This window comes from Lepidochelys kempii, chromosome 16 (genome assembly GCF_965140285.1).
Source record: "Lepidochelys kempii isolate rLepKem1 chromosome 16, rLepKem1.hap1, whole genome shotgun sequence".
Classification (NCBI taxonomy): domain Eukaryota; kingdom Metazoa; phylum Chordata; order Testudines; family Cheloniidae; genus Lepidochelys; species Lepidochelys kempii.
In genome coordinates this window covers 19814708-19829932 of record NC_136395.1, presented here as the reverse complement: position 1 = coordinate 19829932, position 15225 = coordinate 19814708, and the positions used below count along the sequence as shown (strand labels likewise).

General features: G+C 49.2%; 2 protein-coding genes across 3 annotated transcripts; one reads left to right on the top strand and one right to left on the bottom strand.

Moving 5' to 3' along the window:
• Nucleotides 1-285: 285 nt before the first annotated feature.
• Nucleotides 286-7336, bottom strand: SURF2 (surfeit 2). The gene is made up of 6 exons (XM_073314039.2): nucleotides 7121-7336; nucleotides 5262-5416; nucleotides 4930-5033; nucleotides 2509-2694; nucleotides 1385-1560; nucleotides 286-389 (listed from the first exon to the last, which is right to left on the bottom strand). The coding sequence occupies exons 1-6, from the start codon at nucleotides 7196-7198 to the stop codon at nucleotides 306-308; spliced, it is 783 nt and encodes a 260-aa protein (XP_073170140.2). The 5' UTR covers nucleotides 7199-7336; the 3' UTR covers nucleotides 286-305.
• A 23-nt stretch (nucleotides 7337-7359) lies between these two features.
• Nucleotides 7360-14481, top strand: SURF1 (SURF1 cytochrome c oxidase assembly factor). 2 transcript variants are annotated; one of them, XM_073314035.2, is made up of 9 exons: nucleotides 7378-7502; nucleotides 9073-9154; nucleotides 9598-9725; nucleotides 10164-10246; nucleotides 11281-11472; nucleotides 11850-11922; nucleotides 12337-12499; nucleotides 13294-13375; nucleotides 13783-14481. In XM_073314035.2, exons 1-9 carry the CDS (start codon nucleotides 7455-7457, stop codon nucleotides 13847-13849), a joined length of 918 nt encoding a protein of 305 aa, XP_073170136.1. In that variant the 5' UTR covers nucleotides 7378-7454; the 3' UTR covers nucleotides 13850-14481. The 2 variants fall into 2 exon arrangements, with proteins under 2 accessions (XP_078705172.1, XP_073170136.1); XM_078849046.1 differs by lacking the exon at nucleotides 9073-9154 and having other exon boundaries at nucleotides 7360-7502.
• The last annotated feature ends 744 nt before the right edge of the window (nucleotides 14482-15225 follow it).

The window sequence follows — 15225 nt, the reverse complement described above, 5'->3', positions numbered from 1 at the left end:
AATATCCTCTGTGTAGCAGATTCCTGGGTGTTGTGAAGTGGAATAAAAATGACACCCCTTTCAGCAAAAAATAAGGCACCCAATCATTGGTATCTCAGTCAGAGCTTGGGGATGCCTCAAGAATCAACCCTTAACCCATTTGTGCTCCAGCTTACTAAAGCCCCCTCCCCATCAGAAACAGATGGTTGGAATCTGACAACGGGGCAGGCTTTTCAGTAGGACTTGTGCCACCCTGCCCCATTTAGACAACAACACTGCCACATAACTACCTCCAGCCAACTAGTGTTTCATACTTATAGAAAAGTTTATTTTCCATTGGCTGCTTTCCTGAAGCTTTTGGGTTTTCGATGGTGACTCTTAAATTTCTTCTTTAAGGAATTCAACTGTGGCTGTGGAGAGAGAGAAATTGCACTGTCTTTCCAAGAACCTCTGCATGTGTCCAGGGTTAGAATGCTCGCACAAAGCATCACACCAAACTTCTTGTTTTTCAAGTTGAGAGTGTCCATACAATCCCAGTCCTAGTTATTGAGGACACAGGGCCAGTAAGAGACAAGACTTGACTTCCAGCTCCCCTCAGCCCTTGTATAAGATCTACAAACAACATCCCCTCCCTTTCTCCCAACAAATACAGTGTCTGTACCAAATGCTCCTCATAGAACTGAGCCATAAAATACTGCAGATCCTGTTCTTCCCCGGGTAGAGGAAGGGAGACAAGGAGGAAATCTACCTCCTCCCCTCTGAGTTGTCTTCTAGAATCATCCTTTTAATCAGCAATGATGTTCCTGAAACCCAGACCACTTTACACATTCAGGGCCTGAACATGCATTCCTGCTGTTTTCCAAACACACAAGGACTGCAGGATCAGGACTAAAATGTCTGCTCCTGTGAAGAGATTCCACAGGCAGAATCAGGAACACTGAGAAAGGGTAAAGGGGGCAACTTGATAGGGTTTAAATCCTATCAACCTTTTCATTCTAAAGGAGACTGATTAAGGAGGGAGTAGTGGATGTAATTTTAGGACCTAAAGGACACTTCTGTCTCCTTGGCCTAAGATTCCCACTCCTGGGGCAGCAAGCAGTAGGATTCAAACCAGGACTAGACATTTGTATGGGTAATAATATCCCCAGTTACTCTAGCCAGGATACAAGTTCACTAAAGGATAGAAACCCAATACTTCAGGATCTAAGCCAGTCACGAGACTTCCAGGGTCAGGAGGAAACATCCCCTGAAAGGTGAGCCCATCTTGCATCGGCCCCTCTCACAGACAGGAGAGGGGATGGATCATTGGTCTAATCATGCAGTACATCCTCACACACAGAGGCTCACCTCTGATTCTGCAAACACTCTCCCTTGATGTGGCTGTGCATGGCAGCACAGCACTCACCTTTCCCCTTTTGTTGCCAGCTCGTCTGGTCTCGTCCATCTTTTCACTCTCCTCTCCATTCATGCTGCTGTTTTCCTCTGCAGGCTTGGCCCCATCTTCCTCGCTGTCTGTCACAAAGTCATCACCACCTTCCCTGTCTCCTTGCACCACCGGCCTTTTTTCTGGGAAAAGCTCAGCTAAAACACAAAGTAAGGCCCAACTTGGGATCAGATTCCTCTGCCTACTGCTTTGACTTAGCCCTTACTCCAATGGCTTCCCAGGCAACTTTCTTAAAGGTGTTTCATCAGCAAAGGCACTGGAGGTTGCAAAACTGAAGCACCAAATTCCAGTCCTTTTATCAGCAATAGCTGAATATCCCCGACAGCTGGGCAGCACATTACTACCAAGACACCAGGAAGACAAATATAACCCCCGTATTTCAGTAGTAAGTGTCCAGTACCCTTATTAGCCCAGCTACAGGGGATATTTAGCAGACATACTCCAGTAGCCTTACAACCCCACCTCTCCTCCAGTCTTTTTTAGACAGGAACTTAATAGAATTCACCCTACCTGGTAGGAAATCCTCTGCAGGGTGGGTGGGATTGTAGGCTCCAGGACTGTTCTGGGAAAGGCAGAGGAGTGCATGTCGCCTGTGAGCATGCAGGTTCCGGCAGGTCCTGTGCTGACAAGTGCTTCTCCCCTTGTATGATCTCAGTCTTGGTGGCGATTCAGTGAAAATTGGCATTTAATGCTCAGGATCTGGAGATTCCCCACCCACTCTGGATTCTGTGTTTAGGAATCACCACCTTCCCACATACATGTTGTACGTGCCACGTGTTCCTCCTGCTGGCATTACACCAGTAAAATCATTGGCTGGATCCAGTCCTGCTGCTGCCCTCTAATGCTAGCAGGAAGGAAACGCTACATCTCTTTTCCTACAATTTTGTTCTTTTCTGTTAGCAACCAACAATAAATTATCTCCAGGCATCCCTCCCCCATGCTGCTAACGAAGTTTAAATTGACATTAAATTGAGTTGGCTTTGTGGCTTCCCAGCGGGTAGCCAACTAGGAAGAGGAGGAGCCAGGGAATAGAAACTGAGAGCACCCCTTTAAGACAGTCAGAAAACACAAAAGCTCTTGCTCACATGGGTACAGGTCGCTCATGCTATCATCTGTGTCATCTTCTTCCTCTTCACTGGACATAGGCTCCCAAAATTCTCCCTTTCTGCGGGGCTGCCTGCTCCCCTCGGCCTGGTCATCTCGTCGCCGCTGTCTCTTCTGCAGGAGGCAGGCAGGGACGTACTCCACGCCCTCCTTCTGGCACTCCTCATCTAAAAACAAACCAGGCAGGGCTCATTCACAAATAATGCAAATGGTTCAAGAATTTGGTGGTCTCGTTAAGAACAGAATGGACTAGAAGCAGAGCACAGTGCTAGGCAGCACGTCAGAAATGCAAACAGCATCTATGAGCAGATCTAGAGGGACTTTAAGCAGACCTAGGGAGCCTAAGATTTTGTCACGCTGCCCATATTTCGGTTTCTAGCAGCAGCAAAGGGGGTGTGTGTTTACTGTTTGTGAAAGGTGCCCTGCAGACTGGAGTCCACTGAGGAAGTACAGCACGAGCAACACCAATGCCAGCTTCCCACACACACTGCCCCAACTCTCACTGGGAGATCCCTACGAGAGCTGCAGTGTAGTTCAGTCTTCCTGGTCCATTCAAAACTTGGCTTATCTGATGAGAATGCCAATAGTACCTACAGATACTGTAACTGCAGGGGAGATGTTTTATATGAGGTGGCTGCTTGCTCACCAGAACCTGGACTGGGATATGCCAGCTCACTTCATACAGGCCATCAAGCAGCCAACAGATGCTGACATTTAGTCACTGCTGACCTGGGCAGGATCTGAAGACCAGTAATCTGCAACCTCCAGTACCTTTGCTGATGAAACATAACTATGTCAAGAGCCAGACACAGTTAGTCTTGAGAATGACTTGAAGTCTTAACACAATTCCCCACAGATAGGAGCTGTTATGCAGGTTTGCATTAGTGAGGCCCAAGAAGTTCACAAACTGTGGTGTGCAGATAGGTGGCTAGTCACTTGGTACCAGTTCCTCCCCATTTCCAGCTGGTAAGTTGTACTTAAGGGTGTTAGGGGGCTTATTCCTTCACCCACTTACTTCCCTGGTCCTTCTCGCATGAACAGAGAGCAACAATACCCGAAGTCCAAAGGTGCAAACAATTCGATGTTTATTGGGGTGAACTTCCAGCAAGCATGATTCCAGTTTCCTTCCTTAGTATCCTCCTTCCCAGCTCTGACACCACAGAGCCTTACACCTGTATCCCTGTTCCCATTCCTACCCTTAGCCAAACATGATTCCAACTTCCTTACTCCCATTCCCTGTTCCCATTTCCCCCTTTAGCAAAACATGATTCCAATTTTCTTACCCCCATTCCCTGTTCCCATCTCCCCCGCACACCCACCCCTCCCACCCACACCCACTTCCTCATTGACTACAGATTATATAGTAAAACTTGAGTTCCGCTTAGCTATACCTTAATCAATCATTTTCCTGAAATTTAACTAACCAATCCTAACATATTGTAACATGATTATGTAACCAATTATATCCCACCACCTTAATTAGTTTACACCCAGCAAAATTAATTATACAGCAGACAGGAACAATCACAGAACCAGAGAGATTATACAGACAAACAATAGCAAAGTGGGAACTATAATGACAAAACAATACAGAAGTGAGGATTTCACATCCCAGCTATTGATAAGTGAGTTCTTGCCAGACAGGATGCTATCAAACTAAGTTTCCTTTTACATTTTCTAGGCACTTCCCTTTCTCTGGAGGTGATAGGAATACAATCCTGTCCTGATAAGTGCCTAACAGCCCAATAGCACCTTATTTCAATGTGACTAGTTTGGAATGTGAGGATGTGACTGTTCGCTTCCCAGCTTATGGCTGCCTCTGCTGCTTAGCCAAAGGTCTTAGCCTAAGAACAGGGCCTCAGACCATCACAGTAAGAGAAGGCCCTTACACCAGCAGATAGTGATTTTGATTCTTTCTTTTATACCTCTATAATTAGCCAAGTGATAAGAATACACCTAAATTCTTAAAGTACAGGCCTTTGCAGACTGGCCTGAATATCTTTATCCTAACAAAGGGCAGCTAAAAAAATATTAAATAATTTCCTAATTACATTTTTGGTGCAAGTAACAATTGCCACAGGGACATTACGAGATCACAAATGGAAGGAAACATGTCTACAAGGCAATCCCTGAATTAAAGTGTGACCTACGCTATTGGAAAGTTTGAGAATCCCTACTTTAAAGTAGACACTCCAATTTGTTCACTATAGGAAACCATTGCTCTCTACTTTTGAAGTCACCCTTCCTTCCTGGCTGGGGGAAGCATGCAGGAGCACTGCTCTGTATTACTGCCATGCTGCAGAACGATTTCCAAACACTCTACACATGCATAGCAGGAGAGCACGTTAAAAGGTCAGAAAGGGAAGAGAAAAAACACAGCAGAAGACGATAGAGCCACTTACATTTTTTCAGCGCTCTCTGATAGCGCCTTCCTTGGACATGACGCAGCACATGCTCTGGAAGCCTGTTGATGTGCCTGAGAGTGAGCTTGCAAAACAGCTGGTGGCTAGAGAAGAAAAACCAGACATGCAGTTTAGTAAAATTATTATATAAAAGAAATGAAAGTCTCTCACCTCTAAGCGGCCAGTTCAGAGTCAAAAGCTGCTTTATAAATGCTTTTCCAGCCCACTGGATGGATACCTACTTAAACACTCAGGCATCACTCCCCCATTGGCCATACAATTAACAATAGCAAGAGCTCCATGTGAACATTAAGGAAGAAACAGACACGCACGGATTCTTAGTACTGGGCACAATGTGTGGCTCGAATTCGCTGTAGTCAAATGCTCTTGCGGTCTTTATCAGTCTCAGATACTTCTTGCCACTAGTATAAGCTTGCAGCTCTGGCATCCGACATGGCAGCTCGTGACCTGTCAACCTGCATTTTACCTGAGCAGCCAAAAAGGAGAGAAGAAAACAGCCTATTGGAGCACTGCAAGGGCCCCTGTGATACTCTGGCTCTTTCCAGGCTAGGCATAAAGGTCTCTAACTCCTCTTCCCCGGCTCCAGACACCCCCAAGCAACCTTCCCTGCGGTTTACATCATTTTGGTCCCCAAAACCCCACCCCTAACAGAGCAACGGGCAGGGGTAGCAGACCCCTCCCCTGCCCACCCTGTGGGCCCTGTCTGCTGGGCTGGTATCCAGAGGTGCAGGCAGGGAGATCTGTGCTCCCCTTCATGAGCGCTGCACCACCCTCCCCCTGGCTAACACTTCCTCTGACTTGGAGATCCCCCCACCCCCGGACTGGGGTCCGCCCCTGGGCTGCTCACCTCAGCCCACCCCCCCTCCATCCCTGGGACTGCCCCCCTTCTGCCCCAGGCCACTCACCTCAGCCCGCTCCCCCTCCATCCCTGGGACTGCCCCCTCCCCGGCCACTCGCCTCAGCCCGCCCCCCCTCCCCCTCCGGGCCACTCGCCTCAGCCCGCCCCCCCTCCACCCCTGGGAGTACCCCCTCCCCCCCGGGCCACTCGCCTCAGCCCGCCCCCCTCCACCCCTGGGACTGCCCCCTCCCCCCCCCCCCCGGCCACTCGCCTCAGCCCGCCCCCCCTCCCCCTCCGGGCCACTCGCCTCAGCCCGCCCCCCCTCCACCCCTGGGAGTACCCCCTCCCCCCCGGGCCACTCGCCTCAGCCCGCCCCCCTCCACCCCTGGGACTGCCCCCTCCCCCCCGGGCCACTCGCCTCAGCCCGCCCCCCCTCCACCCCTGGGACTGCCCCCTCCCCCCCGGGCCACTCGCCTCAGCCCGCCCCCCTCCACCCCTGGGACTGCCCCCTCCCCCCCGGGCCACTCGCCTCAGCCCGCCCCCCCTCCACCCCTGGGACTGCCCCCTCCCCCCCGGGCCACTCGCCTCAGCCCGCCCCCCTCCACCCCTGGGACTGCCCCCTCCCCCCCGGGCCACTCGCCTCAGCCCGCCCCCCCTCCACCCCTGGGACTGCCCCCTCCCCCCCGGGCCACTCGCCTCAGCCCGCCCCCCCTCCACCCCTGGGACTGCCCCCTCCCCCCCGGGCCACTCGCCTCAGCCCGCCCCCCTCCACCCCTGGGACTGCCCCCTCCCCCCCGGGCCACTCGCCTCAGCCCGCCCCCCCTCCACCCCTGGGACTGCCCCCTCCCCCCCGGGCCACTCGCCTCAGCCCGCCCCCACTCCACCCCTGGGACTGCCCCCTCCCCCCCGGGCCACTCGCCTCAGCCCGCCCCCACTCCACCCCTGGGACTGCCCCCTCCCCCCCGGGCCACTCGCCTCAGCCCGCCCCCACTCCACCCCTGGGACTGCCCCCTCCCCCCCGGGCCACTCGCCTCAGCCCGCCCCCCCTCCACCCCTGGGACTGCCCCCTCCCCCCCGGGCCACTCGCCTCAGCCCGCCCCCCCTCCACCCCTGGGACTGCCCCCCCCCCGGGCCGCTCGCCTCAGCCCGCCCCCCCTCCACCCCTGGGACTGCCCCCCCCGGGCCGCTCGCCTCAGCCCGCCCCCCCTCCACCCCTGGGACTGCCCCCCCCGGGCCGCTCGCCTCAGCCCGCCCCCCCTCCACCCCTGGGACTGCCCCCCCCGGGTCCCCCGCCTCACCCCGCCCCGGGACTGGCCCCCCCGGGCCACTTGCCTTATTGCCCGGCTCGACGAGGCGCAGCACCGGGTGCTGCTGTAGGAAGCGCTGAACCTCCGCGGGCACCTCGCACATGATGGCGCTGGAGGGTGGCGGAGCCCGGCCGCCTCCTGCTCCGCCCCGGCCCCCACGTGGGGGCAGCCGGCCAGCCTAGGCCCCGGCCCACGCCGGAAGTCAGGGAACCCCGGAGGCTCCGGGAGCCGGAACCATAGAGAGCAGCGGCCGGCCGGCCGGACACCCCCGACTTCCGGTGGGAGCCGGAAGAGGAAGCAGCGGAGGCGGGGCGGAAGAGCCGGGGAGCGGTGCCCCGCTGCTGCTCGCTGGGGCCGCTATGGCCGGCTGGGGCCGGTTGCTGCCGCTGCGCAAGGCCAGCTACCAGGTAGGAGCTCGGGGCCCCCCTTCCCCGGCCGGGGCCCACAACTGCGGTGGGGCCGGGGCTTGCCCGGGCTGCCCGGTGAGGCGCAGGCCACCCCGCGCTCCGCTGCCAGGCTGGGCCAGGGGCCTGAGCGCTGTGTCAGGCCGCCTGCCCCTCGCTCCTGCCGCGAACGGTGTCGGGGAGGGAGGGAGCGCTGGTACCCGGCCAGGCCTCTCCTCGCCCTGTCGCGGGGGCTCGGGGGCAAGGTGGCCATGGGCTTGATCTGTGCTGTTAGGTTGGGTGTATCTAGTCTGTGGGCCCCCAGGGGTGTCAGGCCGGGGGAAGGGGTGTAGGTAGGTGGGGGTGTGTGGGGGTGTTTATTATGAAAGATACGCTGCTTGTTTCCAGCTGGGGTACTCTGAACAGAGAGGTCTCAAAAACGGAGTGAGGCTCGCTAAAATATCCCACTGAAACACAATTGGGGAGGAGGGGTACATTCATCACAAAAGGGAGCGTGTATAACGACTGCTGTAAATGAAATCCCCGTCTGTCTGGTCTCTTAAACAGCACCCAGAACTCTAGTCCCTTCTAAAACCGTCTAAGGATACATTAGGTTATATTAGACGTGTTAAATATTGCATTATTGTCAATAGCACTGTGTGCCTCCAAAGTGCTTAGTTAATGTTCCAGGCTTCATGTAAGCTTAGGCTGAACACATCCTGGTTGGTCTGCTTGCGCCTGCAGTCACTGCACCACTTCTGGAGATTACTCATTTTTGTCAGTTAGACATTGAGCTTGTGAGATGACTGAAGGACATAGATAAATGGGACATCTTGTGTCAGGGATTAAGCCATCCAGTAGTGTCCAAATCCAAATGAAGCTAGTTCTAAAATACTGACCAATAACGACTGACAGCTGTCAATCTGTTATTAATCAACATGATGATGTTGGTAGGGGACAAAGTATCTGAGTCTGGCCATGTCTGTTAGATGGTAATATGCCAACTGATTTAATGAAGCTCAAAAGTTATGAGGTACCAGAACTCTGGTGGCATTTATAGCAAGGAGATGTTCCCAATCATGTTAAGAAACAGCATCCTAATTTGTTCTATCTGATTTCTAATACAGAATAACATGAAGGTAAAGAGCAGTCATAATTGAACTATATTCCTACAATTGAAATTTGATTTTAAATTCTTTGTTTTGTAATCTAAATCAGAATGAGTTAGGGATGATGGTTCAAAGGAGATCTACAATACCTTTTCCCCAGCAAATAAAATCTTATAAGGTCACTGTGACAACGATTATCATGTGGGGCCAATTGCAAAGCAGAGCAGCTACAACAGGGGTTCTCAGACTCGGGGTCGGGACCCCTCAGGGGGTCACAAGGTTATTACATGGGGGGGTCATGAGCTGTCAACCTCCACCCCAAACCACGCTTTGCCTCCACCATTTATAATGGTGTTAAATATATTAAAAAGTGTTTTTAATTTATAAGGGGGGGTCACACTTAGAGACTTGCTATGTGAAAGGGGTCACAAGTAAAAAAAAGTTTAAGAGCCACTGGGCTACAAGATGTCTCTCATTTTGTTTAGATATCAAACTGTTTGGTCAGAAGAAATTTTTTTGGATATTCTCTTATTAAAGCACATTCTGGTCTGGTTCAGCAAAATAAAGGTAAGGGAGAATTTTTTGGGTCCTACTCAGTTTGTCTGATTCCAGAAGGTGTTGTATTTTGAGCAGCCATGTACCTGTGCTTCATTGCAACAATATTTGGTATGAGGAGAGTGAAAAGAGGAATAGCTTCTGCTTTGGTAGTGGGTAATTTATTTTATTTTAAATGTATTAGGATTCAATGTAATTAAAAGGCTATTGTCATAAATAGAGTTCTTTCACCCACCTCAAGGAATGCAGGGAAGATTAACTAATTATAAAGCTCTCTGAAGATGAAAATCTCCAAGTGTCCTATTAATAGATACCTCATATAATGTAAATAAAATAGCTGACTAGCATTAAGCCAGTAGAATGGTAGCTTTGGAGCATGTTCACCTTCCATTTCTGATGGGGCAAACCCTGCAGGAATTTAGCTGGGTCCTGTTTCTCATTTTAATGTATTCCAGAGATTTGCTTGAGACCCTGCAGATGTGGAAGTTCCACAGCAGCTTCTGCTAAATCTGAAGAGGATGTCTTATTCAAGTGGGGCCTTTTACTGATCCCCCTCACCACATTTTGTCTTGGTACATGGCAGGTAAATACCACCATTTCATTCTCCTGAGATATCTGAGCACTTAGGAAGGAGTGGAAACTGTTCAGGATGGTGCGTGGCCTAACTCAAAGACATGGCCCTCTTAAGTGGCAACACAGAGGGTGGCCAACCCCCAAATTTGACCCCCCCCCCTTTTTTTTTTTCTTTGTGTCTGTTGGCAAATTCCATGCAAGTTTGAGGATGGGAGATTCATTTTCCTTAAACCTATGTTTTAGTACTCTTTTTTTCTCCCTAAAATGTAGTGGTCTCACTTTTCAAATCACAGGCTTTCCTGTAATAGACCAATGTGACCCATGATGGAGGAAAAAATCCTGATGATGATATGGAGTTCCCTCCCCAAATTGCAAGAACTCATTATAAACAGCTCCCATATATATGACACTGCTGTGCACTACTACTTGTGCGTTTGTGCATTCCCAGGTTCAGCGTCGGAAGTGGAAGCTAAAATTGATAGCAGATTTGGAGTCAAGAGTTGCGTCAGAGCCCGTTCCTCTGCCTATAGAGTAAGTGTGAGAGTTGGGATGCTACTGTTTGTTTATGTAGCTCCAACTATGTGCTAGGAACTTTAGACATAATCCTCATCCCCAGGGGCTTACTAGATGACATACAAATGAAGGGATGCCACAAAAAACAATGTGAACAAGAAGGGAAGGAAGGTAAATGTCATGTTAGTTCCATTATTTTAAATAGGGACTGGGAGCACGTCGCTGGGAGAGGCATCATGCAGTGCCATAAATATACGCAGTACTTTTAAAGACTTGCAAAAAGGCAAGGTCTCTGTCTTGTAGAGTTTGCAGTATAATTCAGACAAGTATGATGCACAGGATGACCACTCCGGGGCAGGAAGCTATTGGAGGTATTGCTGGGGATGAGATCCATAGAAGGGACAGTGTTTAGGATTCGATCCAAAGACCACTGAAGTCAATGGAAAGATTCCCATTGATTTCAGAGGGCCTTGGATCATGCCCTCAGTACCTGGGTTCTGGCCGAGCATGGAAACCGTTTGTCAGATGGAGGAAAGCGGTGTGGGAGAAGGGTTCTGTTAGATCACATGGCCATCCAATACTGAGTGTGAAAACACTCCCAGTTTGTGCAAATTCGGGGATTGAGACAGGAAGGGAAATCTCTCCTGTTGATTTGGCATCTATGTGCTGTGTTAGCAGGAAGCAGACCCTCCTCCTCTCTGACTGGTGTTTGCCTAGCTGGGACACATAAAAGTGTTTGGGTGCAAGTGGCATGGAAGAGACTCAACTGATTTATGCATCTGTGAATGCACTCAGAATACTACTGACTGATCTTACTGTGAATTGATGTAACCTTTTCTCTTGTGCTACTAAATTATGAAGCCAGCTGTTTATCTCAAGGGCATTCTCTCCTGCCCCCCCCCCTATTTCCACTGTTGCTGGTGCCTTCTTTGCTTTACTTGCCACCTTGCAAATTCGTCCATGGGGGAATAACAGGAGGAAGGAGATAAATCCTAAATGAAATTATGGAACTCACTGCATCTTTCATCTCCGTGCATCATGTTTCCCTGCAGCCCCATGGAGCTAAAGGAACTGGAGTACAGGTCTGTAAAGGCCCGAGGGTATTTCGACCACTCCAAGGAGCTCTATATTTTGCCACGTTCATTGGTGGATCCTGAACGAGAATCCAGAGAAGCTGGACGGCTGACATCCAACCCAGAGAGTGGAGCAAATGTCATTACTCCCTTCTACTGCACAGATCTAGGGTATGTTCAGATACTAACCAGAGAATCGTGTGTATTACTGCTGTGCTACAGCCAGGCACCTGAAACTCTGAAGCATGTGTTGCTTCCTCCTCCCTTCCAAAGATTGAATTGCAGCAGCTGGACTTGTATAAATCATTCTTTTCCCCTTATAAGAATCTTCCTGATAACCAGTAGGGCCACTGAGCCCTGACTCCGAATTGTTGATTACAGTGGGTTTTAAATACATTTAACAGGCTAAAAAAAAGTGGCCACCAAACGCCTGGCTTGCTAACCTCCTTGGTAGGTAGTTCAGGAAGTAGAGGAAGGTGATGGGAGTTCTGCTTTTGCTTGTGAAGGACTTTTTCTTTTCTTCTCTCTGTTTTTATATGTAACTGTAGGATCACAATTCTAGTCAATCGAGGATTTGTCCCTAAAAAGAAGGTGAAACCAGAGACCAGACTGAAAGGACAGGTAAGAGGAATAGCGTAAAGCCTCACTAGTTAGAGTTCTGCTGGGACTGTCTGGGAGAAGCTGTTCATATGCCAAGTAAGACCACTAGATGCGTTTGGCACCATAGTAGGTCACATGACTATTCAATATCTTGAAGTGGACGGATACACTGTACTACTCAAAGCAGGTGGAGTTTTTCTCCCCTTTGGCTTGAATGAATGTAGTGCTCTTTAAAATGAGAAACTGATACTGATCTGCCTATTCCTCTGCTACACATCTCTGTCTTAACCTGCGGCACCATCAGTTCTCCCCTCTGTGGGCCTTGGATGGTGCTGGAGTTTTATGACCCAGATAAATATTCACCAGGGCCCAAGGGAATTTTGGAAAGGTATAAGCTGCAAAGAAATCTGCTGTTTTTTTGTTCCCTTCCTTTAGATCCGAGACGAAATAGACCTTGTTGGAGTGGTGAGGCTGTCGGAAACCCGGAAGCCTTTTGTGCCTGAAAACAACATAGAAAAGAACCGCTGGCATTACCGTGACCTGGAGGCTATGGCGAGGGTGACTGGCGCTGAGCCCATCTTTATCGATGCAGATTTCAGTAAGACAAAGGGGAATCTAGCTCTTTGTCTATCTTTTGTCCAATCTACATGGACCTATCTCCTCCTCAGTTTGAGAGTGGCCTAGTGTGTCTCTTGCCCTGAAATCTGTAATACCTGTGGGAGGCAGAGGAGTCCTAGTGCAGTGACTGACAGAAGTACTTTGCTTATTTTTCTTAGTGTAGAAATATTAATTTGCTAACTGGCTTAGACTTTAGTGCATTTCTCTAGAGACTTACCTCAGGCATTTCAAGACAGTAGGCGGGGCAGACAGGTATTGCACCTCTATCTTTGTTTCCTGTATTTTGCCAAGTTTAGTATCTTGAATAAGATTACCAGCACTGCAGAATGACAGCTCAGTATACAAAGGTGCATGAGAATTCTATGTTCTCACCTCCATTCCTATAGCAAGGGGCCAAGCCAGCACCCACAGAGAGATAAGAGCACCTGTTTCATGTGGCTGGGCTCAAGAAGGAAAACAGCACCTGTTATAGAATGCTGCTGCTACAGCAAAAATATGTTTTATATTCACCATTGAGCTCCCAGGGAAGAGTCAACTCTACAGCTGCAGTAGGTTTTGCAAATAACTCAAGAAACTTGTAGGCACAGTGGGTAATAGGATGGGGAGATACTGACTCCATTGTAGTTCTGATTCTAGAACAGTCATGTGCGATGCAGACTATTAATTTATATTACCATAGCCCCAGTCATAGACCAAGACCCCATTGTGCTTGGTGTTGTACAAACACTATTCTTTAAGCCTGTTTTAATCTGTGGCACCATATTGCACTTATAGGGAGCACAGTCCCAGGGGGACCCATTGGAGGCCAGACAAGAGTGACCTTGAGGAATGAACATATGCAGTACATAATTACCTGGTAAGCCTGCATTTACTATTACTTTAAGCTTCCAGAGTTTAAATTGGCTGACTTACTTAAGCTTCCAGAGTTTAAATTGGCTGACTTATGCAACACTGGGAGGACTGAAAGTGAGGGAGTTAACAGCATTGACTCGAAAATATCTGGCTTTCCTACTGCTTCGCTTTATGGCCTGTGACAAGTCACTTAAGGAAATGGAGGCCCAGAAAGGCTATCTGTAAAATGAGTTCTTTTAAGGCCTAATGTATGGAAAATACGTGGAGATCTGTGCATGGTAGATGCTCCAGTAATCCAAGCTGCAGCTACAGAGCAGTATATAATATTGTCTGCCAGCCCTCCCCCTTTAAAATCACCCGCTGAAACTGTCTTGTTCCCTTTCTGACTGACTCTTCCATTCCCATTTGCAGGTATGGCTTATGTGCTGCAACATCCTACATGTGGTACAAAAAGTTCATACAAAAAATACCCCTCTGAGAGAAGGCCCCCTATGGGTCTTTCCTTGATGCAACACATACAAGACCTCAAGCTCTCAGAAGACCCACGGAGAAGAAACTGGCCTGACTGTGAAAGAACCAAATTCACAAATTGCAAGTTTCATTTGAGTCTTCATCCCAAGCTGGCTCTGGCCTATCAAATGCTTGTTGTGGCTATGCTGCTCTGTAAATCAATGCAGCTAGTGAATGACCATAAAACTGCTGATCAGCTTCTGTAAAAGAAATCTGTAAAGCCAGATGTTCTAGCATCTTGAGTCTGGCCACTCCCTGGAAATTGGTTGTAGCTGCTTCTTGGAAGCATTGAGCCATGGTTGTGTAGGGCTTATGCTATCACTGCCTTGCCTGTTTTTGCATAAGGTGGGGAAGAAATATTTTCAAATTGATTACTACTTTCACCTGGTGTAGGTGATAATTCAGGAAATGGTTTATCAATCACAAGGAGGTATGAGGTACAACTTGAGTACTTCTGTCATGATTGTGGAAACTATTAGAAATACCTCTCAAAGTTCACTCATGATCCAATGAATCAGGTCCTCTGGATTGTTTTATTAAAGAATGCACTTTACAGGGGAAGGTTTGCAGATGAGGAAATAAAGGGCTCTTTGTACATGTGGTCTTTTGCTCTGTGTATATCTGAACCAAGAACTCACCATGTCTTATCAGCTAGGAGATATTAGATCCTCTGCACTTAAGCTTCCTTAACTTAATGGGGTAGGTGCTATAATACTAATAGTTGAGGTAGCCCTGGCATTACCCTGAAAGTGTCTATGCCCCACCAGTGCTGACTAAGGGGTTCTTTCATCTATCTCACCTTTGGGGCCCATTCTGGTAGATATGGTCTGGGCATGCCTAAACCTACACAAGGAGTGGGGGAAGGATGCACCCCTTAACCTTTAGGCTAGTAGCTACAATATCTGTGCAGGATACACAGGTTCAGGCCCCCCCTGTAAAGGCAAAGAGTAACTAACTTCCTTTGAGAGGCGGGGCTTAAGTAACAAGTTTTGTAGTGGCTAACTTACACATACTGGCTTTTATGAATCCCATTCTTTGGTAGCTAGGCTCCCTCTACAATATTCAGAGTGTTAAGTGCTAAACTCTAGGTTGTGAACAGCAGTTGGCTAGTTCTGCACCTTAGACAGGGCTTCCTTTATATTAACTGATAAAAGCCTAGCTACAAAAAAAGTGAGTCAGCATTTATCCAATGACCACCAAAAACAGCTACCTCTGTCTAAGAGCTTGCCCACACAAAGCTATAATGCATACTACAGCAGTGGGATTTCTAAAGCACGCTAACAGTTCCCTAGTGCTAGTTGAAAGAGTACTACACTAAAATGCACAAGTAAAGGTTACTCATTC

Bases quoted from the DNA above. Each gene is read 5' to 3' on its own strand.
- SURF1 (XM_073314035.2), top strand. From the start codon at position 7,455: ATGGCCGGCTGGGGCCGGTTGCTGCCGCTGCGCAAGGCCAGCTACCAG. The intron at 7,503-9,072 runs GTAGGAGCTCGG...CATTTTGTTTAG, and splicing joins TGCGCAAGGCCAGCTACCAG to ATATCAAACTGTTTGGTCAG. The intron at 10,247-11,280 runs GTAAGTGTGAGA...GTTTCCCTGCAG, and splicing joins CCCGTTCCTCTGCCTATAGA to CCCCATGGAGCTAAAGGAAC.
- SURF2 (XM_073314039.2), bottom strand. From the start codon at position 7,198: ATGTGCGAGGTGCCCGCGGAGGTTCAGCGCTTCCTACAGCAGCACCCG. The intron at 5,034-5,261 runs GTGCGTGTCTGT...TTTCTTCTCTAG, and splicing joins GTGCCCAGTACTAAGAATCC to CCACCAGCTGTTTTGCAAGC. The intron at 390-1,384 runs GTGAGTGCTGTG...CTCTCTCCACAG, and splicing joins CTGGCAACAAAAGGGGAAAG to CCACAGTTGAATTCCTTAAA.